General features: G+C 37.2%; 4 protein-coding genes and 1 non-coding gene across 10 annotated transcripts; 2 read left to right on the plus strand and 3 right to left on the minus strand.

Moving 5' to 3' along the window:
* Window positions 1-193: 193 nt before the first annotated feature.
* Window positions 194-6201, minus strand: LOC137955453 (calmodulin). Its single transcript, XM_068802396.1, has 4 exons — window positions 6048-6201; window positions 4432-4589; window positions 861-941; window positions 194-740 (listed from the first exon to the last, which is right to left on the minus strand). Exons 1-4 carry the CDS (start codon window positions 6121-6123, stop codon window positions 606-608), a joined length of 450 nt encoding a protein of 149 aa, XP_068658497.1. The 5' UTR covers window positions 6124-6201; the 3' UTR covers window positions 194-605.
* On the minus strand, window positions 3301-3421 carry LOC137957390 (small nucleolar RNA snoR86). Its single transcript, XR_011113359.1, has one exon. It is a non-coding gene; the product is annotated as a small nucleolar RNA snoR86 (small nucleolar RNA).
* Window positions 6202-7349: 1148 nt separating the features above from the next.
* Window positions 7350-12011, plus strand: LOC137955454 (uncharacterized). 4 transcript variants are annotated; one of them, XR_011113151.1, is made up of 6 exons: window positions 7350-7380; window positions 7507-7646; window positions 7718-7818; window positions 7906-7999; window positions 8680-8761; window positions 11489-12011. XR_011113151.1 is itself a non-coding variant. In XM_068802398.1 (6 exons), exons 2-5 carry the CDS (start codon window positions 7616-7618, stop codon window positions 8711-8713), a joined length of 312 nt encoding a protein of 103 aa, XP_068658499.1. In that variant the 5' UTR covers window positions 7350-7380; window positions 7507-7615; the 3' UTR covers window positions 8714-8761; window positions 11489-12011. The 4 variants fall into 4 exon arrangements, 3 of the variants coding, with proteins under 3 accessions (XP_068658499.1, XP_068658501.1, XP_068658500.1); XM_068802398.1 differs by having other exon boundaries at window positions 7906-8051; XM_068802400.1 differs by having other exon boundaries at window positions 7718-7783.
* Window positions 12012-12473: 462 nt separating this feature from the next.
* LOC137956455 (uncharacterized) lies at window positions 12474-13575 on the plus strand. The gene is made up of 3 exons (XM_068803960.1): window positions 12474-12616; window positions 12718-12900; window positions 13363-13575. The coding sequence occupies exons 1-3, from the start codon at window positions 12545-12547 to the stop codon at window positions 13573-13575; spliced, it is 468 nt and encodes a 155-aa protein (XP_068660061.1). The 5' UTR covers window positions 12474-12544.
* Window positions 13576-13881: 306 nt separating this feature from the next.
* On the minus strand, window positions 13882-20182 carry LOC137956454 (IAA-alanine resistance protein 1). Of its 3 annotated transcripts, none has more exons than XM_068803959.1 (12): window positions 20084-20182; window positions 19472-19760; window positions 19254-19337; window positions 19110-19159; window positions 18665-18716; window positions 17963-18085; window positions 15954-16159; window positions 15238-15390; window positions 15025-15132; window positions 14691-14792; window positions 14557-14601; window positions 13882-14471 (listed from the first exon to the last, which is right to left on the minus strand). In XM_068803959.1, the coding sequence occupies exons 2-12, from the start codon at window positions 19743-19745 to the stop codon at window positions 14319-14321; spliced, it is 1350 nt and encodes a 449-aa protein (XP_068660060.1). In that variant the 5' UTR covers window positions 19746-19760; window positions 20084-20182; the 3' UTR covers window positions 13882-14318. The 3 variants fall into 3 exon arrangements, with proteins under 3 accessions (XP_068660060.1, XP_068660058.1, XP_068660059.1); XM_068803957.1 differs by having other exon boundaries at window positions 19845-20182; XM_068803958.1 differs by having other exon boundaries at window positions 19840-20182.
* Window positions 20183-20524: the final 342 nt, after the last annotated feature.

A 20524-nucleotide genomic window follows, 5' to 3' on the forward strand; every position in this document is an offset into this window, starting at 1 on the left:
CGATGCTCAAGATTGTGACGTGTTAGTTAAGATAGAAAAGAAACGTATATATGGTATAATAATATAATAGTGAACTTGTTTGTGAATATACTGGGACATGTCCTAACGCGGACTATCTAGTAAGAGGCTGAGCAAAGACGCGTTGATACTGGTGTACCTATCAAAGAAAATTCTACATATAAATGCAGCAGAGGACAAACAGCGGTGCGAGAAAGACACCATTATACGATTTATATGGGAAGGAACGCCCACATATGCAGTTAGTGTTCTGATACAATATTCAAATATCGCTTCTCCAATATGTTTCTCCATAACGTGAGCTGCAGTACAACACAGCTCTTTGGACTCGGGCAGAAAATTCATGGGCCTCCCTCATAGATCCCACTAAGATAGAAGTATCAGCAAAAAACACAAATTCAGGTCCTCCAGGAAAAACAAAAGGAACTGCCATTCGAGCGAATCTAGTAACACAGGAAAAAGGAAATGGTTCTAATCCGCAACATTAAGGATGAGAATGATGGTACTGCTACTACAAAGACTATATACGTCCCTTTCACTGATACCTTATAATAGCCCAAAACATATCAACCTTATGCTGACCTTCTTTACTTGGCTAACATCATTCTCACAAACTCTTCGTAGTTGACCTGTCCATCACCGTCCACATCGGCTTCACGGATCATCTCATCAACTTCCTCGTCTGTTAGTTTCTCTCCCAGATTGGTCATTACATGCCTTAGCTGCTCGTCACAACAGAACTTGCGTCACACAAAAGAAACAAGCAGGCAAAACGCTAAAAAATAAACATGCAGGGAGCTTGGTTTCTTCGAACAGTGAAAATTTAGACAAACAGATCTTACCTCTGCAGCAGAAATGAATCCGTTTTGATCCTTGTCAAAGACCTTGAAAGCCTCCTTCAGTTCCTCCTCAGAATCAGTGTCCTAAAAGGATGAAAATATAGACTAAAACTCAGCACTTCAAACCATCAAGTTGCCATTCACAAAGAAACTAGTCACAGACAGATTATGCTTCCAGGTGAGAACTGAGAATGAACATAATAGTCATACACATACAAACGGCAGACATACATGACCATAACCCATCTGACATATCTTCTATTAATTCCTTATAAAAAACATGACGCTTATTTCATAATCAAGATGAGGGTTAAGACAATTCCAACTTACAATGTGCTAATAAACTTTAGCATCAACAAGTAATACTGAGAATTGCTTACTCAAACAAAACTGGAAAGTGACCTAGCTCTCTTGGTGCCAACATCCTCGGCCATGACAGCCACATACAAGTACTTTTACTACCCCATTCCTGTTATTAGTGTGCAAACTAGTTAGCCATATTCAATTGCTATTAACCCTTCCCCCTGATGCAAGTATTTTGAAGGTTAATGCCAGCCTCATTGTCCAATGTCCTCCATATGTCAATCATTTGTTTACATTTTATATTAATTAGAAGATACTATAAGGAGATCCTCTTGCCCATTGGACAAAGCTTCCAGAGGAGGAAATCATTTTCAAGCCTGATGATTGTCAACATTGAGCAATACATGGGAATGGAGATAACAAGAAGATTTAACTAAATAATACCATGAAACACAAACGTAGGTCAGAGCTGTGAAGGATTTATGAATCAAAAAGTAATACTTGGGAAAAGAAAGAGGACAGGACAGAGGACAGCTGGAGTAAACCAGTAAAACAGACTTTAGTATGGAAAGAAATTTATCGTGGAAAAATGTCAACAGTCCATTCACCAAAACATCAAATGAACTTGTATTGCACTCTATCCAGGATTAAAAAAAAAAAAGTGCATGGTGTGAAAATACAATAAATAAATTAAAATTCCTACAGATTCAAGATTAAAAATACAATAGATAAATCATTTCCTGAGTGAATTCCCTCCAACTGGTCCAATTCTCAATAATAATTTCAGTAAGAAAACTAGCAATGAAAATCTGCAGTACTTCACAGCTTAAATTGCATAATGACTGAAATTAGAAAGAAAAGAGAAATGATGGAATATGCATCCAATGGAAGAGTAGAATGTCTCTGCACTACAGATAGAAACAACAATAAAAAGAAATACTTAAGGAAGACAAGATAACTTTCAATAAAGGCCCCTACTCATTCAAAGAGACTAACAACCTCAATTTTGAAGAAACAATTAGTAATGGTAACATAGTTTCTAAAAACCATATGGAGGTAATACAAAATCAAAACAACTTTTGTATATGAAATCTGCAAAATATTTAGGCGCCCTGTTTCATTTTTTTTCTATTTCTGAGTACACCAACATGAATTTGGAGATAGCTGATCTTGAACGTAGCTTTGCATGGGCTCATCGGCCAATATGGCACGGAATTTTGAGTATCCTTTACAGCACCCTCTACTCCTACAGAAAATTGTGAAATAGACAGCCATTTTTGCCCATCAGCCAATATGAAACAGGATTTTGAGTAACCTTTACAGCACCCTCTACTGCTGCAGAAAATTGTGAAATAGACAAACAAATTTTTTTGCCCATCTAAGAGAGGATTGTTCATGAGATGAACCAGAGACGAACGCCAGGCTCATCTTCTTTAATAAAACAAACAAATAAACTACCAAAACGAAAAACATAGCTAAAATTAACTGCAAGATATAAGGCTAAAGGCTACAGCAGCATGCCATGTAAAGATGAATCAAAATTATAAAAGCCCCACTAGCATTCTCCCCAATTCCGGAATGCAGACTATGCTGCTGGGAATCTTAAGACAGAACTGTTTCTTTCAGTGAGATTTGAACCCAAGACCTCACACTTGATACCACCCAACGTGGGTCTTCCATAATTCTCAAAGATATTTAAAAAAGGAAAAGAAAAGGTTGCAGACCACATTTGAGTGGCATGTAAAACTCAATCAAAATCATAAAACCCCCCAAAATAAGGACGGAATTTTGGATTTCAGAAAAGGTGTGGAACATGTACAGATGATCAACAAGAATTTTCATTTGTAGGCCACCATAAGGCCAACATTGTTTTTTATGATGTTAGAAATCCTAAGATGAAATCACAGTGGAGACACAATACAACTGATTATGGCCAATGACTAGTTTGCCAAGGGGGAACTGCTAATTCTGTCATAGGATATCTGTTGTTCTTTAACAAATTGAAAACCAGTTGGATGTCTATTTTGATTTTGATTTCCACATCCTTATGGACCTTTTTGAAGTGCTAATTTGCATAGAGAATTAGCAACCACAGCATTTTTATATATATAAAAAAAGAAATTTGAAAAGAGAAACAAGCAATGTTGTGACTTGTTCAAGGCTGTTTCAAAACTAGAAATTTTGAGAGGCATGAAGGATTGGCTTTGTTATTGCCAACCTTCAATGCCAACTGGATAACATTACAATCTACGCTTTTGCTATGCTAATTGGTTTCCTCAGTCACATCCATATAAACATTCATACGTAAAAGAAAGAAATAGAAAAGCGCATGAAGGATGAGAAGCGCCTAAAGCTTGCAACATGAATCCACCTAGAAGACTGGAAAACAGAAAACCTTATCACTGCATTTCTATATCAAAACTAGAAGAAAAGCCAGCCACAGAAACTGCGATGTCATTAATCAATAATACACCAAAAGGAAATTTTCATGCTTGATAAATCATATTCGTTTGGAGACTACACAAATTGGTTTCATTATAAAATGTCAAAAAATTAACATTTATTTTGGAAATTAGCATCCAGTTTTCTCAAGTTAGTGTTTTTTACCCATTCTCTTTCATGGTTGGGCAGAAAAAAATTAAATAAATGATTGGGTATGACCAACTCCCTACATGGGCAACAGGGGAAAAAAGAGTAGAATAACATGCGTGAAAAAAGAGTCATCACACAACTGCACCAGGATATCCAAACTATGGTGTCGAGATGGTGGAGAACAAAGAAGACAACCAAGGAAGTTATATTCTCAACTCCTTGTCCTAGATAAATAAAAGGAAGTTGCATGACATACTCAACCTGTGCATGTGCCATACCAATTACCTGGACTAGCACAAGTCATGTGATCCATACCTTCCAAGTTATAGCTTAAGGAAGAACAACCAGAAACCAGACCAATTATTGAGAATAATACAGCTCCTCAGAAACGACATCAACAAAATTCAATACATAAAAGTGACTCAGAATAATTAACTGTGGCAATCAAGTTAGGAAAACATGCAGCTAAATCATTTCTAATAAAGAACGAGAAGATATCCAAACAATAAAGCTAGAAATATGTCAGTACTTTATGAAGAGCTTTTGAAGCATATCAGCTTAAGTCCTCATAAGAGAAAAATGTTACTATTAGGAAGCAAAATTGATAGCAATTGAATGCAAAACTGCAACTATCTCATAATATTCTCAAATACTGCCAAGTCACTGAAAAACTGACTACCTTCATTTTACGGGCCATCAAGTTCAGGAACTCGGGGAAATCAATTGTCCCATTCTGATCAGCATCCACCTCATTAATCATATCCTGTAGTTCAGCTTCAGTCGGATTTTGCCCCAGCGACCTCATCACTGTACCCAACTCTTTGGTAGTTATGCAGCCTACAAAGACAATGATCAGATGGGAGTGTCAAGTTATGATGACAATACAAGTTGATGCAAGAATGCAATAAAACCCCCATATATATGTGTTGAAGAGCAGGTATGCAAGAGTACGAGTATAACAGGTATAAAGCACTGAAATTGTGCACATATTAGAAATTGAAATGTATATTTACACATGTCTCCACAAATCAATCAATGCAAACCACAGGAAACAGTAAGGAAATTAAGAGCTTCCTGTTCATCGTAGCTCAAATTTTAACCATCTTAAAATCATCAGCTCCATAACAAGAACATGGAAGTACCGATTACCCCCAGCACAATCTCCTATTGAAGGAAGACAAACAAAAAACCTTATCAAGCCACCCTTAGCAAAAAAAAGAGCAAAAAGTTCGAGGCTGCCATGAATAACTTACTAAAAGCCCCAGCAACATTTCAATTACCTTAAAACACCGCAAAGTTCATTATTCGAAACAAAAAAAGAGGAGAACAACACTGTTACTTTTTGGATCATACTTTCGGTTACTGGAAGGGCAATCATTTATCCAGTGGCTTGAAAGGTTATTAATTGCCAAAAATGCTGCCGCCATGGTCTTTAGTGCTTCAAGCCAAAAAATTAGCCCCAACCAAAGGAAAAGAAAACAAAAGATAAAGGCACACTGAACTTCAAAAGAACCAGAATTAACATTCATGTGGATCAAGTTAAATGGTTCCCATAAAATATTGAAAGATTGTACTCCAGGGATTGCCAGATCCAAAGACATGATAGATCCAGAACAAGTTACTCGAGAAAAACAATAAAAGGCTGACGAAGCAAGAGAGTAAAATGCAGAGTGAACAAAACTAAGTCTGTACGAAAAGACGTCAATACCAGAAATTGATTCACGATTCAAAAGAGCAATTAGTTACAAAAGAAAAGGCCACAGGCAAACAACAAACTTCCAACGAGGAGCCAAAAGCCATGATGTAGACAACATACGAAGCCACAGTTTTGACCACATAAGCACATTCCTGTACCACTGCAGAAATCAAGGGAGAGATAAAGAAATAGATCCAATTAATCAGCATCTAATCGCAGATAACCTCTCATCACAGCAGCAGAAATCCCAATCAAGGCAAAATAAGCAAACGAAACCGGCACAAGTCGCATCCAGATGCAAATGCAAACACAAATCTGAATACTCAACTTAGTCTAGCCAACAGAAAAACGCATAAATCAAAATGTTGAAATCAACATTCAAACTGAAAAGAATACAGGAAGAAAACCGATGATCAGTCATCCAGGAGCATGATCTCCAAGTTTGTCCAACGAAATTATGATATCCTAACGCAGATTAAGCCAAAACAACCGAATACGGATGTAAAAAGGCCCCAAACAAAAGAAACACCTGAGAATCCCGATTTGAAGATCTCAAAAGCCAACAGGAAAGAAAATGACAAAAGAGAAAGCTATCATACCATCTCCATCCTTGTCGAAGAGGCTGAAAGCTTCCTTGAACTCAGAGATCTGTTCTTCCGTCAACTGCTCGGCCATTCTATCCCCTCTCCTGCCCGAGACGAACTACAGAAATGAATCTCAGAGCTTGTCCGTTTGGTGCTCAAAAACTCTGTGATCTTCGGAGTTTGAAATCCGATCGTCTATTTATAGAAAGCGGAAACTCGAATCGGATGGTCAATATCACCTCCAAGGACAATCATCTGGGCCCGCTTAGCAATTTCGGAGGAGAAAGGGAGGAGAAGATTCTAACTGTTCAATTACATAAATTACCCCTGACTTAACAAAAGGACTAACGTGTCCCGAATAAACTTTATATGATTTAGATACCTTAACCAGGTTTATTTGCTCGTACCGTACTGGATTTGACCGAGTCTTATTTTCGAGGCATTCTCGTTCCTGCGGAAACGAACTACAGAACTCGTGTGGTGTGACTGGTGTCCAGTGACGGTCGCGGCGAAGCAAACAAGGGTTGAAAAAGGGGGTTTCTGTTTATAGCCATTTTCTTGATTGGGTTGTGGCCTTTCTGTCAAATCACAGGAGACGACTCGAATTAGAAGGACCTCAGGGTTAGCTTAATTTTGCCGCATTCTGAAATTACGAGGAAATGTTGTTAGGTCAAGAATTTGGGGAGGTGGCAGCCAAGTGTGGATTTCTTGGAACTCGTGATAGAAATTTCGAAGAAATAATTGCAGGGGTTGGCTGTAGCCGTCACGTTACCTGCCATATTTGCAACCTTAAAAAATGTATTAAATAAAATATTTTTTTACCTTATTAAATAGAACGGAATTAGGAAAGGTTATTTTGCCTCCGATTAATTACCCATTCAATAAATTTTTATTTGAGTATATGTATATTTGATATATTATATGATATTTATGCCTTTTTTTATGGATTTCATAATATTCTTTTAATGATTTTATTATGCATTAAGTGACATTGTTCTTATGTTTTTATGTATATGATGATGTCATTTTTTAATTTTTATGATGTCATTATTATTCTTTTTTATTTACCAATTACCCATTTTACCATTGGATGAACATGCAAGTAAATTAAGAGACTGTAATTTATTTTTTTATGATAATTTATATTTTAGTAATAAGTTAATTTCTTCTAATTGTACGAAGAAAATAAATGAAACTTATTTATGTGCATAAAAAATGGCCTATATTATTTATCTTTATACATTTTGAGGGGGTTTCAACTTTCAACCATATATATGCGAACTATTGTATGGGAGCCCATCAAAAGACGAATTTTTCTTTTGAATTAATTAAAATACCAAAAAGATTGGTAAATGGATATTTTTTATTAAAACCTTAATTAGGATTAGTCATGTTTTTTGTGACTAATAGTTTTTTTGGTGTTTAAACCTTAATCAAGATTTTTTTATTATTTCACTTTCTTATTGGACGACAGGTCAGTCACCTAAGCCGGCTTTCAACCTGATGCGGAAGCTGTCTTGAGCGCCTGGCGAAAATAAGACTGCGATGATTCTTTAAGACACCACGGTTCACTTTCTGGGAAGATGATAGCTGGATTAACGTCTGGTTTCTCTAGTGCGTATGTGATAATGGTAATTATTCTCATTTACTACTATTTGATGATTTATGTTGATTTTTCCTCGTAGGTGTGGTTCAGCTTAGTCTCGATAAACGGTTTTTTCGGATACAGAGGTTCAACCAACCTAAACTTTGTAAGCTTCATAAGCTTCCGTTTTCGTCTCAGCTGGTAAATTTGATAATATGCTGCCTTGTGAAGCTTTAGCATATTTAAATTATAGATGATTTTGATTTTCTCTTTTTTATTCCGTTTCAGGTTTCAACAAGATGGTACCTGACAACTTCTCCCAAGTATTTGTCTGTAAAATGTTCTGTATCTGGGAAAGCAAATGGAGGTATTGGATTCGAAGGTGAATCTCATGCGTATCCATTTTGGTTAAGTCTTATCAAGGAAGCTTTTTGGTATGGTTCATTGTTTTCCTCATTCCTGTGATGAATTTCTGTCGTTTGCTTAAGAATGAACTATCTTTCCTTGCAACACTAAAGGGTGTATCATGTGGTAGACGTACACTCGTCTCTTTTATGATTTATTACATTGTTTTGAATTCTTCACTTCAAACACGATGATGGAATGAAGTTTCAAGAAAAAAACTGTCCTCCTGGAAACTATTGGCTTTCTTGAAACTCGGTGGACCGTTATACTAGGAACTTCTGCCAACCAAGTAAAGAGTGTCATCAGTCATATATCATAATTAAAAACCTCACAAATTGATCAATGAGGGAAATCTTTACCCTCCGACAAATTTCTGTTGAATTCATGGGTCAAAACACATGTTATAATGCTGACCATAAGTTTAAAGAAGGAAGAAAAAGAACTCTAATCTCAGCCTTTTGCTAGTCTAAAGTTGTCCCATGAGTTTTCTGGATCTTTTAATCAGTAATTCAAGGGTTGCTTCTTAACTTGCTATCCATAAGCATTCCTTTTTCACCTTGAAATTATCCGATTTGCAGCCTATTTGACTGTCATATCTTGGTATATTGATGCTACTAGTTGCAATAGATGCGTTTAAGAGATGATTTCAATATGCAGGGCTCTAAGGTCATTGCTAGCATTCCTTTTTTAGCAGCCTAGTCAACTGAAGCACATTCAGTGGCCGACCTTCCAAAGCACGGTTAGTATGTGTTAAAACCTGCTAGACTCTCCATTTCATAATACCTATAGTATAAGAGAGTAAAATAATTTTGACTTGGAACTTATACATTTACCATTAAAAATTTGGAAAATTTGACATAGATAATTTTAGGTGTTTTTTTTCCCTGGACCTTGTCTATTAATCTTTTGATTACGATGAAAGAAATCATTTGACTTTTCATTGAGGCTGGGAATCTCAACTCTTTTGATTCGTTTTTATGGGTATTAAAAAATTGATCATGTATTGTGATCTCCATCTTCAATGTTGATTAACTGTAAAACGGAGAGAATATTTAAATGGAAGACTTGACAATGTCATGTGGATAAAGAACATGGATATTCAAGAAAGTGGAAATAATGTGTGGAAGGTCTTTAAGAAAAGATAGACCTAATGTGTGAAAATGTTTTCCCACCTCTGTTTTGTTTACTCAGGTTGCCTGAAGCTAAAGAATAGAGTTCTTGAAAAAAGTAATGGGAAGTTAATTTTATATGAGGTCCCTCCAGATTGTAGATCTAGGAGCCCAGAGCTTTTGAGTATCTTTATATCAAGAATAATTTTAGCAGAAGAGCAAAAGAAAGAACACACAATCACAGAAAAACATCCAAACAACATATGCAGTTATCCAAAGTTTATAAGCAGGATGAGAAGCATAAAAGAATATCTATAATGCCTGTAGCTTCATAGCCGAATAATGGGCTAAGAGAAAATAATCTACAAAAATACCTGATACCACAGAAATATATGCTATTAGACATCATGGAAACAAACGAATAAGGGAAAATACAATAAGAACAACAAGGAACATCCAAAAAAAAAAGAAATTGTGGAACTAAATTCACTCAACAGCGTATGTTGTGGTTGCAAGCTTTGGACACAGTACATGGAGATGGATGTTGGATGTTTTGTTATCTCTAACAGCAAGTTATCTTTGCCATTCTTGACATGGAGTATAGAGTATTTCTATGTAAAACTTCCAAATATTTATTTATGATTCATTATTATCAAGAGCTTTGAGGGCATGATACATACTATCATACAGAAAAAGAAAATACAATTTTTTTTAAAGTGAGACGAAAATAAAAATCTTTACCCAGTTAAGTTGAGAATTTGTGAGTGCTTTTGAGCTGAAGTGCCCTTTGTGTGAAAGAAATAAAAAAGTATTAGGGATCTGATTTTCTGCCTTCTTAAGTTGTTCTTGTGCCTTTCTAGTCATTGAGCTGAGTTAGTTTCGAACATTTAGCTGTTGGTATCCTCCTGTTCGTTTTGTTTTATTTTATTTTTATTCTATTTTTAAGTTAATTTTTTGCTGTCGTCCTAGTCACAGTTTTACAGAAAGATTCGATGTTCACTGATATTACTGCTTTTACCTGCCCTGGTTATTTGTAGAGTGTTGTGGAAATTGTTATGTGGTGGCATGCTTTGTATCCTTAATTTCTTGTACCGATCACATTCAGCGGGTACCTGAGACACAGGTGTTGTCTTCATGTGGAATTGAATGCCTTGAACTCCTTCACAATTCTGGTTGCATAAATTATGTCTTGTTTTAGCAATCTGATAAACTTTCCACCTTTACTGATGTTGAGTCATTGCTGCTGTTCCTTGTCATAAACTTGGTCAAGATTTTGGGAGAAAATTCCTCAGAATTGCGCTCTAAAACTTCACCCTACCCATTTAAATTCAAAATTGTGTGGTTAGAGACATCTCAATTATCGAGGTTCTATCTATTCTCCTCAGGGATGGCAGCAAGGCAGCTTTTACTGAGCTCGTCCTTTCCCAGCTGCATAAAGATTACCTCCATTTATGGTGATAGGGTTCATTTGACACTTCATCCTGTCATATATGTGTTTATTTTTTTAATGTTTTCCTCATTTAACACTTTAGATCTGAAAGTTTGATAGGTATGTTGAAGATGATGGTACTAACAAATGGTTGGGGATGTGTAGAAAATAACAGTGTTGTAAGAAATTCGACCTAGTCACCCAGTCAAATAGGGGCGGACTGAAGATGGAGCCCACTTGCAAGAGACATCAAATTGCCATTTTCAGTGTTTATTACTCCAGGCTCTTTTTCTTCCCCACATCCACCACTATGTAAGGGGCTTCCCCAGTTGTGACCCTCTCCTAAACCTTAAGGTGTAACACATTAAAGCACTACCTTGCAGGATAAAAATGAAAAGAATATTACCACTGTTATGCTGTGGGATGTATTTTTTTTCTAAATATAAAGGAAATAGTGTTAAACCAAATCTGTCTCTATTGATTCTGCCTGCGTCGTTGTTTAGTTTCCAGAGGTAGGGTTTGTATATGTAGAAAGTGAATCACGTAGGAAAGAGAATGTGAATGTCAGTTCTTGTCTGATCTGGTTTTTCATGATGGGGTAATCTATGTGAGAATCAACTCTCTCATTTAGGCTCTATTGTCTGAGTTGAATTCCCTAGGTGAAGGGAATTGCGTCCTTCCCACCTAGTACTTTTATCCTCTGGAGTCACACTTTGGTCAAGTTCTGTGTAGAGAGCCAATTCAATAGGTCACACTTTACCTGCTCACTGAAGATGCATTCAATGTGCCACTACTCTATTAGAATGTACATGACAAGTGCTGCAAAATTAGAAATGTATCGTCCTGATTTTTATCCTATATGTTCTTTACCCTTTTCTTTGTCCTTTTTTTTTTTTTTTTTTAATGTATTCTGTTGGGCATTTTGCAGTTTAAGACAGCTACTCTGACCCTGGTTCTCGTAGCCCTTTTCATTATATCACTTGCTTCTATTGACTCTGCTATCTGCTTCCTGTTGAGTTTATGGCTCCGGAGAAAGGCATGATCTTATACAAAACACAGGATTCAAACTGTCTGAGCTCAGATTATACTGAAATTTTGTGGCTGAGATATGCTGACCTATGTTACCAACCAACAAAGGTCATTTTGCTACATCTACTCAGTATGATCACTTTGACAAAAATGTCGTCTGGGGAAAATGCTAAAGCGTTCGGGCTTCTGGTCATATTTTGGGTTTTTTGCATGGTAATTCTGGACATTCAGTTCGAGTGCTTGTAGTTTCTGCTGTAAATCCCAGTAGGCTCACCAGTCTAAACTGCATTGAAAATCATTGGCATCTATAGTCTATTACCATTGTACTTATTATTTGAGATATTAGTGAATGCCATCAGAGTATCTTTATCTCTACTTGATGTATAATGAAAATGAATCTGGGTTCCATGTAAATTGGGGAAATTAGAAGCTCACTTGAAAATCAAATTATTCTCCAGTTGTGGTTTTTCTCAGCTCAAGGCAGAATAGGAAGTAAAATTGCTCGTTGGGAGATTGTAATTCTACAAAAACGGGACAAATGATATAAAGATTATCAGTCGTCTGTAAACGTTCTAAAAACCAGTAACGGTCTGACCATATATATTATGATACACACGGACAGCCATTTTTTCAAACACATTCTTTCCTTCCGTGCAGGAATCACGGTTCCACACTGTTATACCCTCTTTTTTGACGGGGAAAAGGAGTGTACAGAGGAAAAGAGAGAAAAGGAACGCTAGTAGGAATCTTTTCTCGTTTTCCAGGCTACAGGCGATCCGAGTCCGCCCTCCTGGTACTTCTTTTCATGCATTCTTTGCGACCTTTATTCCCCCTCTGTCACTCTCTTTAAGCTTTTCTTTATCTCGCTCACATCACCTTTAAAAGCCACTGTGCGAAAGGGCTTCGTCTTCCCTAAATCCTCCAGATTTTGCTCATTCTTTTCATATTACTCTTTATGAATCTCTGTTCTTGTTCTTCGTGTAAGCATATGACAGTTTCCATGGGGTTTTCATCTGATAATGGTCCAGTATGAAGTCTTTTTCTCTTTCTTTGCTCCTTTTCGTGGAAAATCCTTGTGCTTTGCTTGCTTCTTTCTTTGTTTTTTATGCACTGCATTGCCTATTGTAGAACAAGAAGGGCAGTGAAGCCCGAGCTGGAGGTGGCGCCAGAGAAACGGATTGCAGTAGAGCTAACGTACAGAGTCATGTGATGGAAATTGACATCGAATTTATGCCCATAGAGCATCCACTCGAGCCACCAGATGAAGACAGACCCCTCAAATGTCCAATGCCAAATCCTTCTGTTCCAAATGTAAGTCTTTTTTTGTCTTTAAATCCGATTCAACATATTTACTTTGCAATGTCATTTCCATGATTGATCACTACCTCACCTGGTACTTACTGGGTCTGCGAAAATTCCTCCGAGTTGACTCCAACTATTCAGTTACATTGTCATGTGAAGTTGCCACCACAGCCACCAGTAAATCATCCTTTTCCTCGTCTCTTTTAAACATGATGCTATGCACTCTACTAGACAAGTGAGCCCTTTTAAGAGGCAAGTTTGAATTCCTTACAGAGCTTTTAGTTGCTTTCCACCAGCTTCCTTTGGACTGCAAAACGGGAAGTATTCTACAACAGCTTCTGTAGTTATGATATGATGTGATACTGTACTCAAACAGCCACCCACTTTCTCATAGAAATTCTACAACTTCAGTGCTAGAAAAGGAAATTCCATTTTTCTGACACTAAGTTTTTTTTTTTTTTTTGAATGAAGAGTGGGGGAATGAGAAACGAGAGAAGCATAGAAAGTTTCCGGAAGAAAAGAGTGGAATTACCCGTAGCTTATGAAGAAGAAATGGTGATTTCCCCAGAACCTCCTGCAGTGCGAAAAAGGTATCATGCTCCTACTCCAGAATATGCAGTGCCTCTTTTGTTTGGGGAGTTCACAGCAGCGCAGCATCCTACAAATGCTTCAAGAGTGCAATGAATATGAATCCTAACAAGGGCAAGTATTCGATTCTTCTGTACCACCTAATATGAAGGCATTGTTAACGGGAGAGCAACCAATCACAACAGCTGAGCTTGTAGAGCATAAAATTTTGTTAAAGAAGACTCAGTTATAGGTAATTAAATGTCACTGGATACAAATGCTCATGCTGAACTGCTTAAGTCTGCCCTAAAATGCACAAGTTTCTGTATCTCTCTATACATAATATAAACCAGAGTACAAATTATCAATGAAATTCTACCGTGGATATCAGTTTAGTAAACACTGAATGAGGGTTCGATCCCAGCAGAAAAAAAGAAATTCCTTGATTAATCCTGTAAAAACAACGCCTCACAACAACCAGGATCGCAAAGATCCCTAATCAGATGTCTGCATGTTCGGTGAGCATTGACAAATCAAGTTTTTATACTATGCCAAAGTTTACCCAAGTAACATCTATATCATCCAGAAGATGGTACATATGTGCTATAGAGTCATAAGACCAAAATGCCAATGGTATTCAGACAGAAGCTTCCGGCGCTGCCTCTAATTGCGATCAACATGCCAATCAAGTATCCTGCAAGTCACTAGAAATCTGGATTGGCTTCAAACGCAGCAACTGTTTCCTTCTTTTGCTTTGGCCAATAATTCAGCAACTGCATCTGGAATAATGTCTATTTCCGTCCAAAGTTCTGAAAACGTTCGTTAATCTTTTACCTTGTTAACAAGAATGCCAGTGAATCTTACTCAACAAGGGAAATACAAAGGGCAACACCCATTCCCATAAGCAGAGCTGTTAGCTGAATTACAGTACTCTTAAAACTAGTATTTCCGTTATTCATTTCTGGAAGCACTCCAGCAGCAGCAATATATATAAAGCCACCAGCTGTAAATCCCTGGAGAACATATAAAAAATCTTTTTAACGATGCTTGTATATATTATGAACAAACATGTAAACGTAATGGGCCTTGGATTTTCACCTCGATCAGCGAAGACTGTCCTGGGTCTTTCCCCCAGAGCAAGGCCTGTAAGAAGTAGGATGGTGAGGACATTGTCTCTTCTATTGAGCAAAACTCAAAGAGTATATATATGTCATGGCAAATAGAGTACTCACTAATGCGGTCCCCACAAGCGCTACCAATGCTGACAAAAAATTGAAGAAGAGAGCCTTTGGGACACTGAAACCAGATCTTACCAAGATCCCAAAATCACCCACCTGAAGGAAGAAAGAAATGGGTTAACACATTGTTCACTGAGGCAATCAAAAGAGGTCAGAGAAAAATTTACAGTCCCATTTATTCCCTTGAAGTACAAGTACCACTAACATTTATCTTTCCAATTCCTGTTGTTTTTTCATTTACTGCCAATGAGAAAAAAGAACACAAAGCGTCTTTGTAGGACATGCTCACGCATTTTAATGAGGATGAACAAAGATTTAAGGAAAAAACCTCTTGAGGAAGCTCGTGAGCAAGCAGAAAAAGAGTACGAGACCATCCACCAACTGAACCATGAAGTAAGAAAGCACTACCTAGAGCCATCCCATCAGTAAAATTATGCTGCCAAAATCACATAAATGGTTTATCAATATGCAGAAATTGCATTTTACAGACAACCACAGAGTAAAAAATGTAAAAATTTTCTGATCAAATATACCAACTTACAACACCATCAGAAAAGAGATTTAGGTAGCCAAAAACTAAGTTTGATTGCGATTGAGCGGGACCATTGCCAGCCAAGACTGTCTCCTCTGTTGTAGAGCTATTTAAAATGTCTGGATCAGACTTGTCAGCATCCGTGACCCCAGAAGCACTTCTCTACACACCAATCAAAACATTAGAATATTTTTAACAAATACTATTCATAGAATAAAATAAGTTCCCTACTATTTAATTTAATTTAATTGTTCTACACAGGTTCCACAGACCTCTGTTATTGAATATATTTATATTTTTGTGGATATATGCAGACAGGCAACCTTATGGGATATGTGATGATGACTAACAATTTAACACTGCAATTAAAAAATCTCAAGGATGCAACAATTCTAGCTGTTTGGAGAATTGTTACAAATGGAAAGGGTCCAACAGATTATAGATCACTTTTTTTCGACTGTTGATTCCGATCTCATTGATTGGAGACTAGGATTATTCCTAAGTAAACTTGATCCAGCATGCTACCCTGCATAGAGGATCCAAAGCATCCATAATTCACATTCCATATACAAACAGACAGTTCTATCAATGAATTGGAGCACTAAATGCTGTAATTCCTCTATGAGATATCATTAACAGTTTTCTAATTTAATGGACACCTCATGAGTAATGAGTTCATAGTTGCTTAAGGAGTGTTAATATATCAAACCCCTATGCAAGTTTACCTTACGAAGATCATTGTTTTGTGGATCAAGTTTTTTGCCATCCACATGTGATTTTGAGTCACTTTTATCAGTTGCACCTTTCTTCAATTTGTTGTTGCTCTTATGGTGATGGTGGTGGTGACCATGACCCAATTCATGTCCTCCAGTGGAATGATCCTCAACATACCTTACAATCTTCTCAACCAGAAGAAATAGTACAATTCCAGCTGCAAACAGATGTATATCATTAAGGTTTACAACTGTCAAATTAGTAATGACACCAAGACTAAAAATAACAACAATAAAAAAACAAAGGACCTCATCATTAACCAAACTATCCACTTCAGTCAGTAATGATGAAAGCGCCTATAAAGAAAGAATCGGCTTCCAAAACCAATGATACCTCTTTCAGTGTCAAAGTTTTGGAGCAAAGTAGTGTATTCATACAGCAAAACCAAATTGGCAGACATAATCCATTTGAAAAAAAAAAAGAGGAGAGAAATATTTTCAACACCTTAAAAGCAGTCCACAGTGTGCTGATCAGGGATGGGTGTATCGCCGATATGTATGGCGTGTTGGCCTATACATCGGATTACACCCTGGCTGATACAGGTCAATAGAGGCAATCATATTGGCTGATATGTATCAGGTTTTAGGGGATCCGAAATGTATCTGAAAACCAATGTAACCACCCTGATGCTGATCTTCAAGGATTGATTTGAAATTAGCTTTGGGTTGAATGTGATTCCAATGTGGTGATCAGTTGGTGTCTAAGGCTGCCAAGTCATCTTGGAGGCACTAGCAGGCTTATCGTGAAATTAAAGACATTTCTTCTAGGTTTTCTTGTTTTTGCAGTAATGTCCTGACATCAGCCAACCAGTTGGGTGACTCCTTAGGTAAACAGGGGACATCCCTTCAATAACTCATTGTAAGGGAACACCCCCCCCCTCCCTCTTTCTGTTTTTGCTTTCAGGCTTACCTTGATTTACTTATTTTTAAAGTAAAACCAAATCAAAATGTCCAACAGCTTATTGATCTAGTCAAGAGCCTAGATAACCTAGAACTGCACAAAATAAGGGGACTGTTTTAAGTTTTCAATACTGACTAGTTGAACTACTTATAGTTTCTGTTTTTTATATTACAATAAATAAATTGACACAAAGTCATCTTTTTATGTAACTTGGCAAGTTATAAAGCCTGCTGTGTGGGTCACAACTTTCTGACTATGCAGGTATCTCTACAATGGGTCAGTAGAAAATCATACAAAAGTTCCTTCAATGAAAGGAAACACAGTAAAAAGGCGCAAGCACATAAAGAGAAGTTATTTTTTGCAGAACTTAACACCAGTTAGTTTGGACAATAAAAAAGCTTTAGCACCACCATAGAAAAAGAAAGTGTTTCTATTTCTTTTCCAGAAACAATATTTCTCATTTTTATGAGTATTAGTCAGACGAAAAGATAATCATTCTTTCATCAGCTTTTTATTCTCCAACTAAAGCCAGTATAGCCATAATGAACTTCAAGGAGTTTGCAATAGCAGTTTCTAACCGGATGCAAATAGACAACAGAATCTCCAAACCACCTCTATTGTTCTTTTGGCTTTGGTTTTAGTCAAAAAACCTTTTTTTTAAACACCGTCAGAAGACCTTTTTATCTGAGCAATCAATTACCCTCTATCTTTCTTCTGATTCTACAACAGGGCCTCTCGTGAAAATCAGCAAAAGATACGGACAGACATGAACCACAGTTATACAAACTAGACAGTTGCAGAGTGTCAGACACAGAAGATTCCAGTTGTACAACTCTAACAAAGAAAGATTACAGGGAGCTCCAGATTGAAATTTCAATCATTTTGGAAAAGTAGAACAACTTAATACATGTCCATAAAGTTGACACATCTAAAGTATTATTGAATGTAGGAATTGTCGGAAGTACCTTTTTAGAGAAAACTGTCCAACAAATACGCAGGAAATAGAATAACAAAAAATATAGAACCAGAAGAAAAACGTAATCAAGGTCCTGAAACTCACACAAGACAGATAATCCAACAGAAAGATCCTCAAGAGAATGAGCATGAGAGCTTTCATGTCCAAGAGTATGGTAGGCATGACCATCATGCACATGGTGTTCATGGGAGTGAGAATGCCCACCACCTGGAGAAAAGAGAATAGTACTGTGAAAATCATTGACAAGTAAAGATACTCTAAGCAAACAACTGCAACTACTGTTTTAGACTTCTGAGATTCACATCCATACATAAAAAACTATGGTATACAGGAGTATATGAAAAACAAAAGTGGGACTACTCAGGATCTTAGACATTCATACCAAGTAAAGCAAATGATGGCAGCAGAAAAATACTTTTTTTGATGCAACAGAATTTATTACCATATTAAGACAAGCAAAGCGACAAACGTTTTTAGAAATATGAAATAGACCACAAAAATAAACAAACCCATGAAAGAACGGAAAATGAGACATATATTTCCAAATCTAGATCTAGTCACTATTTTCTTGAGGGCCGCTCAAAGGGACAAAAACTATTAATTGCAGCTTTGCAGAGAACTACAAAAACAGGCATACATAGATCACAGGCTACAATGGTAATGTAAACCCTCACAAAGAACTAGCAACCACATTACCACAAGAATCTCCAAAAGAGAGCATGCATTGAATTTCGAAAGACCAAATAGTAGAATAGCAAGCATATGACTTTCCAATTCACGCCTTACCAAAAGCATGCGGTAATTGGTGAAGAAAAGCATCTCCCAACATGGCACCTGCCTGCCAAGAAGAAGCATTCAGGATCAGATGGTCGTCTAATAATAATTTTACAAAAAGAAATAATGGAAAAGTAGTAACCAAGATAGTCTCAGTTGTATTCCATTTTCGAACTTTCATTGCACGATAATGACACAAGAACAAAGCACAACATACAACTGAAACTTGTGTGAGGAGCAGATTATTAATGACCTCATTATTTGTAATTGGTAAATGAAAAAAGCAAATCAGCTTTCTTAACGGAGCTATACTAGGACAAACTTCCTAATGGCATGTAGTCTCGGTCAGAGAAGTAAAGCAGTCAATAAAGGATCGGTTGAATAAACTTTACTATCTTCTTGGTAGGAAAATCGCATAATGGAAACTGTAAATATAAGCTGAGGGAAAGTATCTAACCCCGAATGCAGCCAGCGAATCAACCACTACCTTCGAAGGTTTTCCTTGCGCTGAAAGCTCAGAAATTATATATAGTTATAAGACGGAAACATTAAACCAAACAGAAATTTAATCAAAATCCAGAGGCAAGGCTAAGCTACTTACAGAAAATCACTGGCAAAATAATTATGCAGACAAGAGAAGCCATGCTCACCAGAAGTGAGCATCCCATCGCACTGCCCCAAAGACCTTAATACCAGAAAAATAACTAATGAGACATATTTCAGAGCTTTCAATAAAAACTCCGCATTCGAGGCCTTTCAGAATGTAGTCAACAACGACATCCATTACAATTTCAATTGCAAACGAGTGAAGAAAATTACTAATTTTTGATAGCCCCTGAACACCACTGTCGCCAACAGATTCGTGACTGAACCCGTACAGCTCCAAATCCTCCTCTTCCGCCATTTCCTCCGGTAGCTTCGATCTCGTAGATCTCTCAACCTCACGGCGGTGGCTATGATGATGATTATGGTCATGAGAGGCATGACTACTAAAAGGGCACGATCCTGATTCTGCCTCATGCGCATGGCAAAGTCTCAGGGAAAAAACCAAAACTCCCAAGGCGAGAATAAACACCTTGACAGACATTTCCATAGGGCTTTCTCCCCCCTGCAACCGCAAATTCACGTATCTGAAAGACGATAACGATAATAACAATAATTTTACAACAAGGACTAATTCTTCTCACTCAACTACTTTGAGCTGTTGCGTCTGCAGGTGCCTTCAACGGTGATAAAACAGACGACGACGAAGAAAATGACAATAATGGCGATTATAATACCGAAAGTGAGGACATCCATCCTTTATTTTTGGAAAAGCTTGTTTATCTAGAGATTTGCGAGATGCGGTAGCATTATTAATAATAATATTGCAATTGTTATCTACAGAAAGAAAAAATAATCCGGCGGTCTCCTTGTGGTGATGAACTGAACCTCTGGAAGCGCTGCTGTAGCACAGTCATCCCTGGTACCAAAACCATGGAATCTCGCGGCCTCTCGCGTAAAATTGGGATTTTGGTGGAAATTTTGCAATTCTTCCTGGCGTTGAAGTGATTTGACATATAAAATTTTAAAAAGCATATATCATGTGAAATTCTTCCTGCCAAACGCAATGACACAATGAGTTCATTACTCCGCGCATGTCGACACTAACACAATGACGTCAATAAAAAGATTTTCTTTGAACAAAATTTCAATGAGAAAATAGTGAAATTCAAATATATATATTTTTTTAAAATTTGTATCTGGGTTCTGCTGATGGAGTATCGCCTTGGGCCTTGGACTCTGGCAGCCCAACCCAGGTTCTCCTTATGGCGCACCAACTGGGCCCTTGGCTCGCGTAAGCCCTCTCAATTTTCGCTCGTCAGGGTACTA

Source organism: Aristolochia californica, unplaced genomic scaffold (genome assembly GCF_029961685.1).
Source record: "Aristolochia californica isolate CCGP_79_NKW_82.1479 unplaced genomic scaffold, dmAriCali1.0.hap1 SCAF_2, whole genome shotgun sequence".
NCBI classification, from domain to species: domain Eukaryota; kingdom Viridiplantae; phylum Streptophyta; class Magnoliopsida; order Piperales; family Aristolochiaceae; genus Aristolochia; species Aristolochia californica.

Excerpts from the sequence above, each read along its gene's own strand:
- LOC137955453 (XM_068802396.1), bottom strand. The coding sequence starts at position 6,123 with ATGGCCGAGCAGTTGACGGAAGAACAGATCTCTGAGTTCAAGGAAGCT. Across the intron at positions 4,590-6,047 it reads CTTCGACAAGGATGGAGATG|GCTGCATAACTACCAAAGAG; the intron begins GTATGATAGCTT and ends TTGTCTTTGTAG. Across the intron at positions 942-4,431 it reads TGATGGCCCGTAAAATGAAG|GACACTGATTCTGAGGAGGA; the intron begins GTAGTCAGTTTT and ends TCATCCTTTTAG.
- LOC137955454 (XM_068802398.1), top strand. The coding sequence starts at position 7,616 with ATGATAGCTGGATTAACGTCTGGTTTCTCTA. Across the intron at positions 7,647-7,717 it reads ATTAACGTCTGGTTTCTCTA|GTGTGGTTCAGCTTAGTCTC; the intron begins GTGCGTATGTGA and ends TTTTCCTCGTAG. Across the intron at positions 8,052-8,679 it reads CTTATCAAGGAAGCTTTTTG|GGCTCTAAGGTCATTGCTAG; the intron begins GTATGGTTCATT and ends TTCAATATGCAG.
- LOC137956455 (XM_068803960.1), top strand. The coding sequence starts at position 12,545 with ATGAATCTCTGTTCTTGTTCTTCGTGTAAGCATATGACAGTTTCCATG. Across the intron at positions 12,617-12,717 it reads TTTCATCTGATAATGGTCCA|AACAAGAAGGGCAGTGAAGC; the intron begins GTATGAAGTCTT and ends TGCCTATTGTAG. Across the intron at positions 12,901-13,362 it reads CAAATCCTTCTGTTCCAAAT|AGTGGGGGAATGAGAAACGA; the intron begins GTAAGTCTTTTT and ends TTTTGAATGAAG.
- LOC137956454 (XM_068803959.1), bottom strand. The coding sequence starts at position 19,745 with ATGGAAATGTCTGTCAAGGTGTTTATTCTCGCCTTGGGAGTTTTGGTT. Across the intron at positions 14,793-15,024 it reads CTCACGAGCTTCCTCAAGAG|GTGGGTGATTTTGGGATCTT; the intron begins GTTTTTTCCTTA and ends TTCTTCCTTCAG. Across the intron at positions 14,602-14,690 it reads CGCTTGTGGGGACCGCATTA|GCCTTGCTCTGGGGGAAAGA; the intron begins GTGAGTACTCTA and ends TACTTCTTACAG.